The following is a 20867-nucleotide window of genomic DNA, read 5'->3' on the forward strand; positions in this document are numbered from 1 at the left end:
TAATATATGATCATATACATAAATTATGTTCAGTTGAATATGAATCTTTTATATTTTAGATTAGTATATGTCAATCAATTTTATTGTAGTTTATGATTTTTTATTTGAAAAATATTCATAAAAAATATAAAGATAAATAATGCTAGTTTGAAGAAAAGAAAAAAAAGTAATAGTCTACTGTTATATTATCATAAGTTATAGAGATGGATAATAATGTTAATTAGCAAATTTTATTTAGGTAAGGATGAAAATTAATTAATTAGATGGGGATGTTTTGAGAATATCTATTAATGATGTCATTCACACTTTTTACATTAAGCAAAAATACTAAAAAATAGCTTAATAACCACGACTAAAGTTAAAAAATGAAAAAGACTTATTTAATTAAGTCAATTAAATCATAAACTCAGAAAAAAAAAACCATTAGCCATTTTCCTTTTTATTCTTAAATGTACTCTCCATCATTTGTGTATATATATTGGTTGATACCTTTGGCTCCCTTTATCGGTTCTATAAGTAACAAAAAAAAAATGAATCCTCACGGCTTGTTCTGCCCAAATATTCTCTCATTTATTTTTGTAATTTTGTTATCGTTTCATGGGGAGGCTTTAGCAGCTGAAAATCATGAAAATTTTCTCAAGTGTCTTTCTCTACAATCTAACACCATTTCGAAAGTGATTTACACCCAAACCAACTCTTCATATTCATCAGTATTAAAGGCTTCAATAAAAAATCTCATTTTCTCAACCCCCACAAACCCGAAACCTGTATTCGTCATCACCCCATTTCACGTGTCCGAAATTCAAGCAGCCGTTAAATGCTCCAAAAAAAATGGTCTGCAAATTAGAGTGCGAAGTGGAGGTCATGATCATGAGGGTCTTTCCTCTATTTCTGACGTTCCTTTCATCATCATTGATTTGATAAATTTCATTGAGATCAGTGTTGATGTAGAAGAAAAAACAGCATGGGTTGAATCTGGTGCTACCATCGGGCAACTTAATTATAGAATTGCTGAGAAGAGCCAGAATCTGCTAACCTTTCCGGTAGGAACTTGCCCTGGTGTGGGCGTTGGTGGACATTTTAGTGGGGGCGGCTACGGTGTCCTGTTGCGTAAGTACGGGATGGCTGCTGACCACATAGTTGATGCTCACATGGTTGACGTCAAAGGTGAGAAATTTTAAAGAACAAATACTGAGAAAATAGCTTCTCAAAAAAAAAAAAAAATTACAGAGAAAATAGCAATAATAAGATTCAGAGTAGGTTTAATAGGTGAGTTTATACAGGTGACAGAATTTGAAGGTTTTTATTACCATTTCTCAAACTATGGAGAGTGGCGAATTGCTATAATCAGTATAATTTGAGAATGAATGACAAACAATAATTAATCAATCAATTATTTTTCTATTCAGAATTTAGGAAAAAAAATATTAGGAGTGGATAAAACTCAGATTAATTTTTCTATAATATACCTCGGCCAAGTCTCTAGGGCTCATTCAAACGGGGGCGGATTTACTATAGGAAGTCTCCACTAGGAAAAAAAAATCTTTAATAATTAATTTAGTTTTCCTAAAATTCTCAATAAATTTTTTTGAAGCACCCACTAATTTATAGTCAAGCCTGCAATACATGTTACACTTAAATTCTCATACTCCAAATTTTTAAATTCAAGTAAAAAAGATGGGCTTTCAAACTAAAATCAAACCCATAAATATTAATATTAATATTAATTTAATTTTTAGACGGGCCACAAACTCATTAATAATTTTTTTATTAATCTTACTTTTTCCAATTCCACCACTAATCCAGGGCCCATCAAAAATTCCTAACATCTTTTTATTTTTATTGTTTACATAGAAAAAGACTTATTTAATAACATTGATAACAAAATTGTAATACAATGTATCAATATATGAATACTAGTAAAAGACAATTGTAAATATATATTGTAGTATTATAAATCTTTTAAATTTATATCTTTATTACTTTTTGAATTTTTTTATATTACCGTTGAATAAGCCCTCAGTGAATCACTATATATGCTGTCTCCGCCCCTGTTCAATCATATGTCGATTTGTCTGCATTTTCCATCTTTGTTTCGCTTCTTTTCAGGTAGATTTCTAAATAGAGAATCAATGGGAGAAGATCTATTTTGGGCCATTCGCGGAGGCGGAGGAGCTAGCTTTGGAATCATTGTTTCGTGGAAAATAAAACTAGTTGCTGTTCCACCAACTGTGACGGTATTCAACGTCCCGAGAACCTTAGAACAAAATGCAACAAAACTACTTTTCAAATGGCAGTGCATTGCAGACAAGGTTCATGAAGATTTATTCATCTCACCCTTGTTATTACGAGTGAATTCCACTATGGTCTCTGTATTCACGGCCTTGTTTCTTGGTGGGGTTGACAGGCTGCTTCCATTGATGCAAGACAGTTTTCCTGAGCTCGGTTTGACTAGAAAAGACTGCAGAGAAATGACTTTTGTTGAATCTATCGTCTATCTTGATGGATATGAGGTTGAAGAGCCGATTAATGTGGATGTATTGCTTGGTAGGGATTTTCACGTAAGGTTTTTCAGAGGAAAAGTAGACTATTTAACAGAACCAATTCCCGAAGAAGCTTTTCAAGGAATTTACGATATATTTTTAGAACAGGATCAGGAAACTAACGGCGTTCTAATGTTTTTTCCTTATGGTGGGAAGATAAGTGAGATTTCAGAGTCCGAAATTCCGTACCCACATAGAGCTGGCAACATATACACACTTTTATACTATGCGGGTTGGGATCTAGAATCAACTGATGACACATATCAAAGGCATGACAATATGCTCAAAAAGTTGTTCAATTATATGACTCCCTATGTTGCCAAAAATCCTAGAACAGCGTATATTAATTACAGGGATCTTGACGTCGGAACAAATAACAAATTAGGCCACACAAGCGTCCAGGAAGCCAGTGTTTGGGGCAAAAAGTATTTCAAAAATAATTTCTACAGGCTGGTGCATGTGAAAACTATGGTGGATCCTGAAAATTTCTTCAGAAATGAACAAAGCATTCCCCCTTTCAACTTGGTGAAAGATGAACTGTGAGCAAGTCCAAAGCTGCCCTTGCTAGTTAATAAACGTAGTGCGTGATTATTGTATTGCTAAATAATTTCCGCTTTATATTTCTTTCATGTTTTTGTTGTAAGGAGCTCATGAGTAGGTGTGTCTTGTCTTTTTATCTTTTTGATTAATAAAGGTTTCCTCGCACCGTACAGATTCGCTTGAAGAAATTAATATTTTCAATCATAAGCCCTAACTTCACGGACTGACGTAATAGCAACTAAATATGAATAGCTTTGGGGAAAATAATTCTTTCGGTATTTTATTCAAACATCCATTAGGTTTTTTATAAAAGCCAATAGTAGTACACGATTCACATTACTAGCTACTTATAAGCAACACCAGATACATACAAATAAATAATACATGGAATGCGGAAATAATGGGGAAGATTATTCACATTACTAGTCAAAACTAAGTCCAGGCATGATCTTAGTACGCGGAAAGCTTTGTTGGCTGTTGCTGTTATCTGGACGTATATCATGTATATTGTTGAATTCTGAGCTTAAAACTAGGTTCAAGATAAAGTATTGCTTTGTCGGTTTGGGTAATGAGTTTTGTATGTCTTGTCAACTCTCTTCTAAGCGACATGTCAGCGGAATAAAAAGTGGAGCAGACGACAGCCACATTGTGTCAGCCAAACTTCGTAAGTAAAGCATGCGTTTGTCACGTGTGTTTACTTATAAGTTTTAGCTTTAAACGACAGCCTATAAAGTCGTTATCATTTCACTTGTGCATAGCACGAGGGCAGCACATGATCAAAACCTTTATTGGTTGTTGTCAAGTGCGGGAAAAATCTGGGTTCTGTGGTAACAACCCAGAACACAGCTGACGAATCAGGGATAATTCTAGAGTTCTCTAGACTTGTATATGTAGTCTTAGAAGGTATGAATTCCAGTGTGTGAAAGCTTGTAACTTCATCTTTAAGCTTGTATCTTGTTATCAGTGAGTGGAACAAGATTTGCTCCTCCGTTCTCTAGTGGATATAGGCAATCTCCAGGCCGAACCAGTTAAATTGGTGTTTCTTGATTTGTTGTTTCTGTGTGATTCATTGTGTATGATTGACTTTCTGTTTCTCTGATTGATTATCAGAGAGTTTAGTGTGATCTTGGTGATTCTCGATTGGTGTTTAAACTGATCAAGGAACAACATATATACTCGGGATTTGATGCCTTGATTCCATCTTGCGTCCTAGTTTCCTTTGGTGGTATTTTGGTGTTGAGGATGTGGTGAGTTATGCCAAGTGATCGAGTCAAAGGCAAGAAGTTCAGACTTCAGCATAAGAGAAAATTCGTTTGGCCTAATTTGATGGAAATCAGACCTCAGCATTGGTGAAAGGCCTGCGTGTTGAGGGTTGTCTATATAAGGGGCCATGGAATGCCCTGATACCATAACGAAAGTTGAAAGATAGTAACTGAATTTCATAACTCGAAGGGGAGAGTTTCCCACAATATATACTCAAAAATTTAGGAAGCAAGATGCTCCTGCAGTAACTGAAAATAAATCCTAATGATTCTATGTAAGTCAACATTTCTAAATTTATAATACTAAAAAGCAATTTATTATTTTCTTTATTCTTGCAATCTCTAATCAAGGAATATGGCCGCTGCTCATGAAGCCTGAAATGATGCTATAAGATGATTGGATTGCTAGCGATTCGGCTGACCGCTAGTTTTTATTGTCTTGATCCTCTACATTCTTGTTGTTGTGTTTATCAATCATAAAATCATAAAAATTTTCAGAATCACACTAGACATATTATACAAGTCACTATTCCAAATTTCATAATTTTAGAAGATGTCTAATTTTGATAAAATAATTTTGCAATTTATATTCTTCACTGGAAATAGAATTTTCTAAGCTTGCAGGCTTGCATTTGAAAAAATCATAAGAAGTTAAATTTTTATCCGATTGGATTGATATATGTTTCAAAACATTTTTGAAGATGTCTAGTTCAACATATACAAAATTAGAATCAAAATAAATTTGACTAATTACTATATTTTTTGAAACAACACATCGTCAGCAAAGTTTCTTGCAAAATATTATATTTTTACTTCTACAATTATTATCTAAACATGCTTCTCTATGACAAGTACCGAAAATCAAGAATCAAAATTTGCCTAAATCTTCCCTCTCAGCACAAAACCTAGTTCAATTGACACAACTTTGATCTCATGACTCACCCTTACTTTTACTTATGGCTGCTCATAGGAAAAGAATTTTGCTTCTTCACCTGTCTTTCTTCTTTCTCTCTTCTCTCGTCTTTTCTTTTTCTTTCTTTTTACCAATCTCTCTTTCTCTTATAATGGAGAGAGCACATATATGCACTTACATATTAATGGATAAGAAAAGACTAAATTACCCTTAATATAATGAAATGACTAAAACAACCTAGAATAATTAGGGGTATTACAATAGGTCTACAACCTAGAATAATTAGGGGTATTACAATAGGTCTATGTGGCCATCTAAGTAATCCTTGGAAGTATGGGTAACTTTATACCAAAATTAAAGATAAAAAGATGAGACTATACATTTGTAAACAGTATTTGCTATTGTGTCTTTCACGTTGAGTTAATTTTATCAAACAATCTTTTCGTTGTTTGATAAAAAAATTACGACGCCTTACTAGTTTTATCTTAATAATTTTATCAAAATATTACTTAAAAGTCAAATTCACTAAAGACAATCAAAATTTATTCCAAAGCCATTAACTCATATAATTTAATAGCGTAATGACCGGAAAAACTTGTAAGCCACATGATTTAATAGAGTAATGCATATAGTTTAATAGTATAATGACTGAAAAACCTATTGAGTCATGTGTTTTAATAGTGTAGTGTTATTAAACTATTAAATCATATGGCTTTAAAGTTTTTCTGGACTTTAATAAAGTCCAAGATCTTGGACTAGATCAGTAATATATATATATATATATATATATATATATATATATATATATGATCTTGGATTTCATTAAAGTTTGAGAAAGCTATTGATCCATATGATTTAATAATATAGTGACATTAACAAAATTTAAAATCTTTGACTAGATGAGTACTCTGTCTCTCTATATAAAAATTTCCAACGAAGGATATGGCAAGTCTTAAAGCTTGATCTTAGCCGCAACTCGCTTTCAGGCGAAGTTCCACCAGAAATTGGAAACTGTAACCATCTCACTTACCTTGAAATGAGCCAAAACAAACTCTCTAGTTCAATCACACCTGAAATTTCCAATGTCAGAATCCTCGATTACTTGAATTTATCAAGAAACCACTTGAACCAAAACGTACCCAAATCAATAGAATGCATGAACAGCCTCACCATTGCTGATTTTTCATTTAATGATTTCTTCGGTAAGCCTCGTCTTTTGCTGAATGCCTCGTCTTTTGCTGGCAACCCTCAAATCTGTGGCACTCTCCTTAACAATTTGCAACTTGACACCAACCGCTCACCAGCCAGGAAAAGTCCCCCGGGGATTTCAAGCTGATTTTTGCATTAGGCCTTCTGATATGCTCACTGAGTTTCGCTACTGCTGCCATAATCAAGGCCAGATCATTCAAGAAAACGGGTTCGGATTCCTGGAAAATGACAGTATTCCGGGAGCTGGAGTTCTCAGTTAGTGACATCAGGGAATGTGTCAAGGATGGCAATGTTGTAGGCAGAGGAGGAGCTGGGATTGTGTATCCTGGAAAAATGCCAAAGTGGGTCGAAATTGCTTGAAAAAACTGCTCGATTTCGGCACACACAGCCATGATCATGTCTTCAAAGCTGAGATTCAAACACTAGGCAACATCAGGCACAGGAACATGGTCAGGTTACTAGCATTTTGCTCCAACAAAGAAACCAGTCTGCTTGTTTATGAGTACATGAGAAATGGGAGCTTGGGGAAAGTATTGCATGGCAAAAAAGGGGAGCTTCTTGGGTGGAATTTGAGGTACAAAATCGCCATTGAAGCAGCGAAAGGCCTATGCTACTTTGACCATGATTGCTAACCTTTGATTGCTCGTAGAGATGTGAAATCAAACAACATTTTGCTAAATTCAGCCTTTGAAGCTCACATCGCCGACTTCGGCCTCGCCAAATTAATGATCGACGCTGTGCATCGGAATGTATGTCAGCAATGCAGGGTCGTATGCACCAGGTATGTACATTTTACTTTCGTGCTCTTGGATTATTATTATTATTATTATTTTATGTTTGCATTTTTCAAACTTCGGCGATGGTGTTGACATTGTACAATGGAGGAAAAGAGCAACGAATGAGAGGAAAGAAGAATTTTTGAGCATTCTTGATCCAAGTTTAACGATGGTACCAAAATAAGAAGCAATGCACTTACTTTTCATTGCAATGCTATGCATTCAAGAAAATCGAATTGAGAGACCAACAATGAGAGAAGTTGTTCAAATGCGATCCCAACTCCCTCGTCATTCCCCCGAATTTAACCAATCTTCATCTTTTTCATTGAAGGATCTCGAAAAAGATCAAAAGGGTTGCCCTAATAATAAATTGAAACAAGATCTTTGGGTTTGAGGGAAACTTGAAGTTTTTATAAATGTATTTTTTCGTTTTTTAGGGCTTTAATTTATTGGTGTTTTTTTTAAGTTAGCTTGATTTTGTTACAGTCCTTTTATGTTCAAAGTTTATCTTCTTTTATTTTATGTTTTTCCTCTTTTGGGCTTCGATTTGCAGGGAGAGAGACGATTTGGTGAGTGGTGACAAAGAGAAGTATTGATAATTTATAGGTACTTGCATGCTCTTTGTATTATATTAAGGTGTTAACATACATGATATTTATATTTCATTGCTTTATGCATATCTCTCTCTTTTATTTTTTATTTTTTATTTTTATTTCTCGATGAATATAAATTTTAAGTGATATTAACATAAGAAAATATTTCTTATTTTTAACAATATGAAAATAGCACTATAAGCAATGTGTGAGAACAATTAAATTTGATTTTTTAAATATTTGAGAGATCTTGCTTCCTTTTTAAATTATTATTTTTTAAATAAATATAAAGATAAAAAATAATAGCTTATTGGGCCATGAAAGTAGGAAGGTCCAGCCCACATCCTAATTGTAGGGCCTTGGACTTAGAATAAAGTGGTGGAATTAAAAAAAAAAGGAGATTCTTTAATCACTGTCAAACAGTGAAGTCAAATGGTCAGATTCTAAAATTTATGACAAATAATTCTGTTGAGATTTTCTAGTTAATGTGGATTTTTGTTACCTCCAACGCTAGCATTCCAATATCTTTGTAAGAATATTTCTGTGGTGACAAAGATTTTGTTAAAGCGAACACTTAAACAAAATCATCTTTTATCCAATTGCACTATTTTGACAGACTTATAAATTAACCCTACCAGACATTACATAGAATAGATAAATCAGTAAAATGCATGCTTTTCTGGATTCTTACTTGTATGTTTTTATCTATACCTTAAAAATGAACTTAATCAATGCAAAGCTATGAATATTTAGTTCCCAAAATTTTCAATTCTGCTGTTCAATCTAAATGTGGGAGCACTAGAAAAGTCACTATAGTACAAGCTGGGGTACGCCCCCGACTGACTTCAAAAAATTTTTGAAGAAAATTTTAAGTTAAATCTTATTTTCTTTGAATCTATGAAAGTGCCTCATCTGTGTTTTAAAATTATAAAATTATCCTTATTAATCATGTATACTTTAATACTTCCTCTAATTCAAAAATTGAATTTATTTATTCATAACTAAAGATGGGTATTGGGCCAGCCATACCAAGTATAAAAACTAAATTTGATACCCAAACAGTCCATGGCATAACATACGTGGGCCATGGGTCATGTTGGGCTATCGTGCAACCTAGACCATTCCATAAGCCTCACTATATATATATATATAGGATCCTTCTAAGTTACATGTATGTACCTTACAACCCTCTCACATGAATAGTGTATAGATACTATTCATGTGAGAGGGTTGTAAGGTACATGCATGTAACTTAGCATTACCCATATATATATATATATATATATCTCTCTCATGATTCTTTTGAACCATATCAAGTTATCTACTAAGTTCAAGTGCTCAACAACAATAATAAATAATAATATTTGATAACGATAAATAATAATAAATAATAAATTACTAGATTTTTAAAAAATTCTATTAGCTAAACACACATATTACATAAAACATTAAGAGTCGAACCTAAAATCTAAGTCTTTCAGAAAGTTGCCTACTAATTAGTGAAGTTATGCCTAGATTTCAACTTTGAATGGCTTATGAGTTAAGTACTTAACAACTTAAGCTTAAAATAAAAACAACAAGTAAATATGTTTCTTCCCAATATATTTATTTTATTTGTAATTTGTAGGTTTTCATTTCATAAAAATAATTTTTTTTATTTGTCTCTCAAATAATGTTATTTTTAAATTAATTAAGTAACATTTCTATTTATTATTTAAAAATGAAATTATAAACAACAATTCAAATCATTCAATTAAATTTAAATTAATTATTTAATGGATTTATCAATGTAAAATTAAAAATTTAGAAAACAAAGTTTGAAAATTTAAATTTGAAATAAAATAAGAAATTTAGAAAAAAAATTGAAAAAATTGGAATGGGCTCATGGGCCTATAACGAGCCTGTGCTTTAACGTACTGGGCCTAAGTAAGGCTCGTGTCATGCCTAAGCATGGCATTACCCATGGGCCAAAAATGATGGCCTGGCATGGCCAATTAATGGGTCTTGCTCTATCATAGTGCTGTACGAACATGAGAAGTGTTGTGCCCATGGAGCCATTGGTCCACTGCTCATTAGCCATCTCTGCCCCTAGTTCAAAAAATGAATTCTTTGTGTAGTAATAAATCAATGAATATTATAGTTATTGTTACATATTGTTATTTGAAATTTTTGAAATTATATTGTATCTTTTTTTAAGGTTTGAATAGTAATGAGAAATCTGACTCATTAAGTATTAATTCTTACACTATATTATTCACTCAGATGACTGCGAGTAAAAAATATATTGATGGTCAGCTGAGCTACACTTAAAAATTCAAATTGTATTATAGGTTGAACATATCTAAGTTAAAAAATATTTTTTGCTACATCCTTGTATGTCATTGTTATTTATTTAGATGTACTTGAAACTGTAGTTTTAGAAAATAAAACGGAGCAAAAAAAGGAACATTTAACTATCCTCGAAAGTCAGTAATCATCTTGATTTCAAACCAATCAAGAGCCTTTCAATAAAGAACATGAAACACTGTGATAATAAAAGTTATTAAATTATAACATCTAATCATATACATATTTGATTGGAGAAACAAAATAGAAAAAGATGAACATGTAAAATATTTCCCTCTCATTTCATAAAATACTCACGAGTTAGCTTTTAAAAAAAATAATAATTATAATTTATAAATTTACTTTATTAATATTTTCTAAAAAAATAAAAACAAAAAAATCAATATTTGATAATATTTTTCTTATTTATATTATATTTTTATAGTTTTATGGTTAAATTTTTACTTATGTAGTGTGCTGAATTTCGTTTGTATACAATAAATTTTTTGAGAAGTAAATTTTATTTTTTTAAAAAAATAACCCACCCAAAAAAATGATGCTAGCTTCTGCTCTGTATAGCCTATAGGTAATATTGTTGATCTTTTTAAGAACTATAGTCACATTATCTACTTACACCAATAACTCCTTGTTACCCCAAAAAAACCATTAACCCCTGATAAAAGGAAAAAGAAACTATTTAGTTTATAACAATGGAGTCCTTTTTGTTCGTTAAAAATCAGACAAGTTAAAGATTTCACGTTTTGACATATGTTTGTCTCTGCTTCCTTCCTCTCTCCTTCAGCCCTTCTCCACGTTCGTCTCTTTCATTTATTTATTTATTTAACTTCCTCCAATTCCTTCTTGCTTTCTTCATCTGCTCAAATAAATCGATAGCTGTCAAAAGGAGATCTCTCTACAATTGCTGACTGAAGTTAATGATTTCAATATATCTCGTACACACACATAAATACGCACTCTCTCTCTTAAATCTTGCATGATGAAAATTGGAACATTTTTTTGTGGGTATTGGCTAAAGTTGGCCATTAAACCAATTGGCTGTGACCATTTCTATGTATTAGATGTATGTATGCACGGCTGATATGCTTCAATAACTTCTCCTGCTTCTCAAATCAATTAAATTAATGGTTGTTTGATGATGTTTTATGGTTGTGCAAATTCAATTGGTTGATTTTCTACAAACCTATCTTATTATCTTTAAAAATTTGAAGACTAATTATCTATGAAAATCTAATTACAAAGGAGAAGAATCAGGATAAAAATTTAAAAAAAGAAGAAGAAAGAAACGTGGAGCAGGAGATTGAGATGGATCAAGAAGTACTAAGGGAGAGAGAAAAAAATTTAGAATTTTAAAATTATTAGTTATTTATTAGGGCTTAGATGTTAACAATTCTGAAACTTACTTTGTCAACAAATGGCTGTGGATAAAAAAAATAAAGAGTTGAATTTGTTCATTTACATTGTACATGCTAGAAAATGTTCAAATTAATTTAATATCTTTATGAGCAAAGAAATCCTAAGAAATTTTTTATTCATTTTCACCAATTTAATTTAATTTAATTTTAGTCTTTTAGTTACTATGTGATAATTTTTTTTTTTTTTTTTTAAACTTGAACTCTTGACTTTTTGCTTCAACAAGAAGTGGCCACACCTAAATTTTTACCATTGCAAATTCTTGAGGGGAATTTTCTTGATCCACCCACATAGGTAGTGAGAGGCCTACCTCCATCTACTTTTTAAAACTGCGAGAGTAGAGTCCCGAGCCCATGTCTACCTTTATCTAATTAAAGGACGGTTACCAATGGACTTGGGCTGCCAATCATGTAGGTTCTTCTTTAGAGATATTATACAACATCCTTATTTCTTAAGTACTTTCTAAGTGTGTTTGAGATAGTTGTTGGAAGGTTGAAAAATGATTTTGCTAAACTAAATGATAATTTTACTGTTTGACAATTTTTTTTAACTTATTTTTTGTAAAATCATCTCTTGAAGCAAATTTTAAAAAATTGGGTACAAAGCATTATACTACATACATTTGCAGGCTGATTACCCCGACCACCCTAGGCAAAAAATATAAATCCAAGATAAAGATATAAAATTTAAAAATTTACCACGTTAATATAACTATAATTTTCACATTAATTATTTCTTCAAAAAAGAAACGTAATCTTAAATAATTGTGGAAACATCAACATGTTGGACTATTGTCACTTAAAGTCCGGCCCCTTTGTTTTATACTAAATTTTGTAATAGACTAATAAAATTTATGGTTTCCAACACCTAAAAAATAAAAGTTATCAAATATTTAACTAACTTCTTTACCGCAGAATATTTCTCTAATATAACTATAGTTTTCACATTAATTGTTTCTTTCTTCAAAAAAGAACCGCAATCTTAAATCATTGTGGAAACATAAACATGTTGGACTATAGTCACTTAAAGTCCGACCCCTTTGTTTTATACTAAATTTTGTAATAGACTAATAAAATTTATGGTTTCCAACACCTAAAAAATAAAAGTTATCAAATATTTAACTAACTTCTTTACCGCAGAATATTTCTCTAATATAACTATAGTTTTCACATTAATTGTTTCTTTCTTCAAAAAAGAACCGCAATCTTAAATCATTGTGGAAACATAAACATGTTGGACTATAGTCACTTAAAGTCCGACCCCTTTGTTTTATACTAAATTTTGTAATAGACTAATAAAATTTATGGTTTCCAACACCTAAAAAATAAAAGTTATCAAATATTTAACTAACTTCTTTACCGCAGAATATTTCTCTAATATAACTATAGTTTTCACATTAATTGTTTCTTCAAAAAAGAAATGCAATCTTAAATCATTGTAGAAACATCAACATGTTGGACTATAGTCACTTACTACACCGTATAGAAGATAATGTACATTACAATCTCACATTTATGACAGTTACGTACATCCACTTGAGTCGCCATAGGATTTTTCTATAATGAAGAAAAAAAAAATAGAAACAAAACTCTTAAGACAATGTTTAAATTTTATTTACTGTCACTTATAATTATTAAAATAGTATAAAATAAATAATAAATAAGTAAATTATGTAGGGTCGGTCTTATATTTTATTTTATTTTATTTTTAATAATTATAAATTACACTACATATAATTTTAAAAGACCCGACTCTTTTTACACACACACACATAATTATAGTAGATTCCATAACATCTTACATAATTAAGGCAACTTTGTGGACATTACATAATAGAAATCCCAAAATACTCATAAAATTTTGTGGCTCCTGTGGTTGGGGTAGTGGGGGATTTAAATTTTTTATTACCACACCTAACCCCTTCCAACCCCACACTGATTTTTAAGTTAGATTTGCAATCACATCCATCAGCTATCGTGACGATATATATACTTAATTTGACGATAAAATTTTCACCATGACTCTTCAATGTTTATCCTCAGCCATTCTACACTCTTCTAAAGGTTCGTCGTGATGATTCAATCAAACGGCTGTGATGAGCTCAATTGATGGCTTTGAATTCTTCTTCCTGCCGATAAACTCTCATTATGACACTCCGTCGAACCATTCTTCCTTCAACTTGCGGCAATCCAATAAAATTATTTAAAAATCACCAAATCTTGGAAAACAAATAATTTCACATAATTTAAATCATGATTTATGTGCTTATGTCATTTTAAAAATAAATTGACAAATTTTATTGTCTTTTGAATTAATTTCAAATTAAATTAACTTTGACCATTTTAATTTTTATTATTTCTATTTATTTGTCCTTTTTTTTTATATTATTGATTTATAACATAATAGATCCGTACACTTGTGAATATACTACAAACATGAGTGTGGACTTGAAGAATTTAAACAAGGCTGTTCGGTCAGTGTCGTTCTCAGAAACTGTAGAAAATGTTATTGCCAATTGCATATTGGGTTTTGGCTTTGTCAAAATTTGATGTTAAAAAATGTGTAAATTAGCACTCAAGTCAAAAAGATTACGGAAATTTCTTTTGCTGACAAACCTTTTATTATATTTATTGATATTTAAAATAATAAAATAACTACTGTAATGTAATTAAAGAATAAATAAAACACGTTAGTCAAGCAGGTGGCATGTGAAAAAAATGTTAAAAGACGTGCATGGGGTCAGCACCAACTTGACCGGCAACAATTAACGACAAAGTTTTCTTTCCAATAAACTTTCAAATTTTGGATTAAAAAAATATTTTCTTTCATAGCAAGATACTGGTCGATTCTTCTAAAATTTTTGGTTTTTTATAATATATTAATTATTAAATGTTTAATTAATTTTATTTACAACGTTCAAGTCAAAATATTTGCTGTAAAATTTTTTTGAAGACTTCGTGGGTGCCCACCTCACGGAAAATTATTAATTAGCGAAAAAGTTGACTTTCCAATATACTTCCAAATTGTGCTGGAGATATATATATTGGGCTACTGATATTAGTCAAGAAATATGTCCATTCAGAGATAAACACGTATGTGCAACCGCCCCACTACTTTAAATAATAAATAGTGTTAAGTTATGCAGCTAGCAGAGCAGTAAGTTTGAGAACGGAACTGTCAAATCTACTAAATTTAATATCAAAGCGCCTCTCGTATCCAACGTCCAAGAAGTGGAATTTCATTAAGAGGAAGACGAAGTTTCTTTTCCTGTTGGTCAAATTTTAATCAAAATGCAGCAAGTATTTTGTATGAGCTACATATCCGATCAAGATATTTAAAAAGCTAGTAACCCAAGCACTTCAAATAATTGAAACAAAAATAGAAATGATGAGAATCGAAAAATCAACTTAGGATTAAGAAATGTTGAATAGCTGTAATTTTTAAGAAATGTTGAGATTGACAAATCTTGGTTTGATATTGTGGTTGAATAGCTGTAATTTTTAAGAAATGTTGAGATTGACAAATCTTGGTTTGATATTGTGGTTGATTTTAGCATTATTGATTGATTTTAACCCTGTAACATCTTTACTATTTTTTGTTGAAATTATGATTTTAGATTCATATTTACCATACACTATTAACTTTTATTTCAAAACTATATATATAAAGTACTGATTTAGTGCAGGATCTTAAACTTTATAAAATCCGAAGAAAGCTATTAAATCATATGATATATATAACCAAACAGAGCCTTTGATTTAAAAAAAAGCATTTGCATGTGTCATTTACAAAAAACATGTGCGGACAATATTGTTTTATCAAGTATATAATCACTAGTAGTAAAAAACAATTAAATTTTCAATAAAAATTATCTAAATTTAAACATTAAACTAAATTTAACTACTTCCTCCACAACTATGATCAACAACTGCCTTCTGCCTCAAACTTATTTAAAAAATATTTGTCTACGTTTACTAAAACGCTTAATTTCATTTTTTTGGACTATCATATGTTGATTTTATTTTTTCTGATTATTATGTCTCATAACTATTTAGCTTTTTAGAGTTTATATTTAGGACTTGTTTGTTAGAAGTCTGAAGTATGAAACTTTATTAATTTTAGGCCTTTTTTTTAAAATTTTGTTTATTTATTTTTTGTAACTTAAATATGATTTTTAGACATTTACATCTTAATAGAAAAAGTAAATTTTTTTGTTTTTTTTGTCTAAATGAAAGAAAAGATTTGATTGAGAAGTAAGTATTATATTCCAACAATATCTCTATAAAATATACTTATTTTCTAAACAATAAAAGCTAATACCTTTTTTTGCTATGATTTACTAGGATATAAACGTCAAATAATCATGTTTAAGATATTTTTCATTTATAAAAACAGACATAATGACACTTATGTTCACATATTTAAAAATGAAAAATAAACATGTCATTTAAATATTCGTATTCAAATCATTTAGAATTCAGAAAAATTCAGACCTATTCAGATTTTAGAAAAAAAGACAAACACTATCTTAATTTTTGATCTAATTACTAACTTTTTATTACAACTTCAATTCATTGCTTTGTTTGTTCAACAAAAATTCCTACTAGCAACAACATGTTCTCTTGATGCATGAAGATAATGCTACTTGTATTGTTCAAATTAGAAAAAAATATAAAAGTGATATATAAGCACTTTTTACTAAAATTTTTCTGCACTCATGAGCTCTAATAAACTAAAAAAATGAATGCCAATAAATGCATCTACTAAAAACTTTGCCCCTTTGCGGATAATAATATATGTATGTATGTGTGAGTATGTATATGTATATAGTATGCATGTATAAATGTGTATATATGTATATATGTATGTAGCTCGGTTTACCTTCGGAAAATTTTGCTAATACCTCTTGCTTTTTTACTTTTTCATATAATAATATAATTTTTATTTTATCTTTAAATATGCTCTCGATCCAAGTATTCAACTCTATTTTTTTAATTGAAATTAGATACCTTTTTTTACAAAATAATTAAATTAATATTTGTTGAATAAATTGAAATCATTGGGAGCTAGAACATTGCTACTACTTTGATTCATTATAAAAAAAATGTTATGATTGATCTAAGTGAAAGAAAAATATATCACCGTATTAACATCATCAATAGTATTAGAAAGTTATAAAATAGTATATATATAAAATAGTAACAATCAAAAAATATTTTTTAAGAGTTTTGAGGTGCGTATATATGTATATACTTCCTCATTTCTATGCACCGATATTTACAAAAAAAAAATATTTACAATAAATTTAAAAAAATTGTGGGGCTAACAAAAAGGGCTTGGTTCACCCCCATGTGGTTGGTAGTGAATTCACACTTAGCCATTGACTTTTGATTCTTGGAAGTAGGGGTGGGCGTTCGGTTTGGGTTAACCGGTGAATTTTTTAAGATTCAGCTTTTTAAAATTAAAAATATATATACATTAAACAAAAAAAATCCCTATGGTGGTGGTTAATTATTGCTAATTTGGAGATGTTGTGTTGAGTATTGATGGTGTTGGAGATGGATTATTAGCCTTGTTTGTCATGTAGAGATGTTTAATCATGCTTGCCATTTGCCATTTTAATTTTTAGATTTGTAATTTTTGTAGCTTTATTGTACTTGACTACATGTTTTATGTTTTGTTAACTTTAAAAAGACTTGTTGAAATGTTATTAAGGATGATTTGTAGTTGATATTTGTTGTTAAGGATGTTTGGAATTAAGATATTTGGATTTTAAGTGGTTGTTGTTAGAATTTTTAGATTAAATTGTTCCTTAAGGATGTTTGGAATATTTGGAATTGAGAATTTTAAATTGTTGAAATGTTATTAAGGATGATATGTAGTTGATATTTGTTATTAAGGATGTTTGGAATTGAGATTTTTAAATTTTAAGTGGTTGTTATAATTTTTGGATTAAATTGTTCCTTAAGGATGTTTGGAATGTTTGAAATTGAGATTTTTAAATTGTTGAAATGTTATTAAGGATGATTTGTAGTTGATATTTGTTGTTAAGAATGTTTGGAATTGAGATTTTTGGATTTTAAGTGGTTGTTGTTAGAATTTTTAGATTAAATTGTTCAAACTCATTCTAATCCGAAGTAACCCGAATTATTCTAACCCAAAGTAACCCGAATTAACCCAAACAAAAATTTTAACCCGAATTATGAACTCAATCCGATCTGAATTGCCAACCCAAACCGAACCGAACCGAATTAAATTCGGTTCGGTTTGGTTCGGGTTGGCGTTTTCAAACCGATTGGGTTCAATTCTCCAACCCGAACGGGTTGAAATCCAAACTGAAACCCGAACAACCCGAACTGAAACCCAATTTGCCGACCCTTACTTGGAAGCACTCCTGATCATTTTTTTTTTCAAAAAAAGGTAAGGGGTGAGTAGGCCTAAATACAGTTTTTTTACTCTTTTCACCACTCCCAAATAAACCCAAATACAATTTTTTACTCCCCTTACCACCCCAAATAAGTCCAAATATAGTTTTTACTCCCCTTACCACCCCCAAGAATCAAACCCTGATTTTGATAGAAGTTACCACTGCACTACAACTAACCCAACCACACCCTTGCGCTCCTGATCATTTGTGTATTGTGTATATATATAGGTTAATATCTTTGGCTCCTTTCAGTGGATCTGTCAGTAACATCAAAAGAAATGAAGCCTCATGGTATGTTCTGCCCAAACATTCTCTCATTTATTTCTTCTCTTTTATTGTTATTTCATGGGGTGGCTTTGGCAGCTGAAAATCATGAAAAATTTCTCAAATGTCTTTCTCTACAGTCTGACACCATTTCTGAAGTGCTTTACACCCAAAACAACTCTTCATTTTCATCAGTATTGAAGGCTTCAATACAAAATCTCGTTTTCTCAACACCCGAAAACCCGAAACCTCTATTCATCATTACCCCATTTCACGTGTCCGAAATTCAAGCAGCCATTAAATGCTCCAAAAAAAATGGTCTGCAAATTAGAGTACGAAGTGGAGGTCATGATCATGAGGGTCTTTCCTCTATTTCTGACGTTCCTTTCATCATCATTGATTTGATAAATTTCAGTGAAATCAGTGTTGATGTAGAAGAAAGAACTGCATGGGTTGAATCTGGTGCTACCGTTGGCCAACTTAATTATAGAATTGCTGAGAAGAGTCAGAATCTGCTAGCTGTTCCGGTAGGAACTTGCCCTACTGTGGGCGTTGGTGGACATTTTAGTGGCGGCGGCATCGGTGCCTTGATGCGTAAGTACGGTACTGCTGCTGATCACATAGTTGATGCTCACATGATTGACGTCAAAGGTGAGAAATTTTAAAAAAAAATTACAGAGAAAATAGTAATAACTCTTATTTATTCTCTCAAACAACGGAGAGTCAAGAAATTATATAATTAACATAATTTAGAAATACATAAATTATTCAATCAGTTATTTTCCTATCCAAAAATTAAAAAAAAAAGGGTGGATAAAGTTTAAATCAAATTTTTAAAAATTTGCCATGGTCAAGCCCTGAGGGCACATTCAACCATATGTTAATTTATCTACATTTTACATCTTTGTTTTGCTTCTTTTCAGGTAGATTTCTAAATAGAGAATCAATGGGAGAAGATCTATTTTGGGCCATTCGTGGAGGCGGAGGAGCTAGCTTTGGAATCATTGTCTCATGGAAAATAAATCTAGTCTCTGTTCCATCAACTGTGACTGTATTCGCCGTCCCAAGAACATTAGAACAAAATGCGACAAAGCTACTTAACAAATGGCAGTACATAGAAGACAGGGTTCATGAAGATTTATTCATCATAGCCATCTTATTCCGAGAGAATTCCACGATGGTCTCTTTGTTCACATCCTTGTTTCTTGGTGGGGTTGACAGGCTACTTCGCTTGATGCAGGACAGCTTTCCTGAGCTCGGTTTGACTAAAGAAGACTGCAGAGAAATGACCTTTGTTGAATCTATCGTTTATCTCGATGGATTTGAGGCAATTAGGGAGTCGATTAATGTGGATGTATTGCTTGGTAGGAATTTTTTCAGGCCTTTCACAGGAAAAATAGACTATTTGACAGAGCCAATTCCTGAAGAAGCTTTTCTAGGAATTTATGATATATTTTTTGAACAGGATCAGAAAACGAACGGCCGTCTAGTGTTTTTTCCATATGGTGGGAAGATAACTGAGATTTCCGAGTCCGAAATTCCGTACCCACATAGAGCTGGCAACATATACACACTTTTATACTATGCGGAATGGGGACAAGAAGCGATTGATGAGGCACATCAAACGCATGTCAATATGCTCAAACAGTTGTTCAATTATATGACTCCTTATGTTACCAAAAATCCTAGAACAGCATATATTAATTATAGGGATCTTGACATCGGAAGAAATAACAAATTTGGCCCCACAAGCGTCCAGGAAGCCGGCGTTTGGGGCAAAAAATATTTCAAGAACAATTTCTACAGGCTCGTGCATGTGAAAACTATGGTGGATCCTGAAAATTTCTTCAGAAATGAACAAAGCATTCCCCCTTTCAACTTGGTGAAAGATGAACTGTGAGCAAGTCTAAAGCTTCCCTTGCTATTTAATAAATGCAGCGATTATTGTATTGATAAATGATTTCTGCTTTCTATTTCTTTCATGTTTTTGTAGTAAGAAGCTCATGACTAGTTGGGTCTTGTCTTTTTTCTTTTTCAATTTTTTTACAGCATCAATAATGTTTTAATTGTGTACTATTGGATTTAGTCATTGGTATACAATATTTGTATTAAAGGAAAAAATAAGTAATTTAAAAATAATGGTAAACAATTCCTTAACCGTTAAGGGGTGGAGAATTTTTGTAAAATAATTGTGACTATCCTTAGAGTTTGAAGCACTTTCTCTTATATAACATATTTTATTTAAAATTACTTTTTCAACCCTCCTTTAAATTTGTAATGTGATAATCTTTTTTAAATAATTCTTCCAAATCTATTAACATTAAGTATAAATCTAATATCAAGTAGTTATTTAACACAAATCAAATAAATTAACTGCAAGTGTAAAGTTATACATGATATAATACTAATAAATAACACAACTAAGTACATACACTTAAGTAAATGTGATAGTTACAACAATAAACTCAGTGGTGAGATTACTTGTAACATAAAAAATACTTGATCACACATGTTTTAATAAAATTTAATACCACATATTAAAATTTAATTATTTTCTATAATATTAAGGACCATTATATAATTA

The 20867-nt window shown here is 31.1% G+C and overlaps 2 protein-coding genes and 1 pseudogene across 2 annotated transcripts; all 3 read left to right on the forward strand.

Moving 5' to 3' along the window:
* The first annotated feature begins 526 nt into the window (after positions 1–526).
* On the forward strand, positions 527–3191 carry LOC18042376 (berberine bridge enzyme-like 18). The gene is made up of 2 exons (XM_006431577.2): positions 527–1167; positions 2110–3191. Exons 1-2 carry the CDS (start codon positions 531–533, stop codon positions 3084–3086), a joined length of 1614 nt encoding a protein of 537 aa, XP_006431640.1. The 5' UTR covers positions 527–530; the 3' UTR covers positions 3087–3191.
* A 3501-nt stretch (positions 3192–6692) lies between these two features.
* LOC112097814 lies at positions 6693–7823 on the forward strand (annotated as a pseudogene).
* Positions 7824–18297: 10474 nt separating this feature from the next.
* Positions 18298–20190, forward strand: LOC18042377 (cannabidiolic acid synthase-like 1). Its single transcript, XM_006431578.2, has 2 exons — positions 18298–18934; positions 19207–20190. The coding sequence occupies exons 1-2, from the start codon at positions 18298–18300 to the stop codon at positions 20181–20183; spliced, it is 1614 nt and encodes a 537-aa protein (XP_006431641.2). The 3' UTR covers positions 20184–20190.
* Positions 20191–20867: the final 677 nt, after the last annotated feature.

The sequence above is a fragment of the Citrus clementina genome, unplaced genomic scaffold (genome assembly GCF_000493195.1).
Source record: "Citrus clementina cultivar Clemenules unplaced genomic scaffold, Citrus_clementina_v1.0 scaffold_5, whole genome shotgun sequence".
Taxonomy (NCBI): Eukaryota; Viridiplantae; Streptophyta; class Magnoliopsida; order Sapindales; family Rutaceae; genus Citrus; species Citrus x clementina.

Bases quoted from the DNA above. Each gene is read 5' to 3' on its own strand.
- LOC18042377 (XM_006431578.2), top strand. From the start codon at position 18,298: ATGAAGCCTCATGGTATGTTCTGCCCAAACATTCTCTCATTTATTTCT. The intron at 18,935-19,206 runs GTGAGAAATTTT...GCTTCTTTTCAG, and splicing joins TCACATGATTGACGTCAAAG to GTAGATTTCTAAATAGAGAA.
- LOC18042376 (XM_006431577.2), top strand. From the start codon at position 531: ATGAATCCTCACGGCTTGTTCTGCCCAAATATTCTCTCATTTATTTTT. The intron at 1,168-2,109 runs GTGAGAAATTTT...GCTTCTTTTCAG, and splicing joins TCACATGGTTGACGTCAAAG to GTAGATTTCTAAATAGAGAA.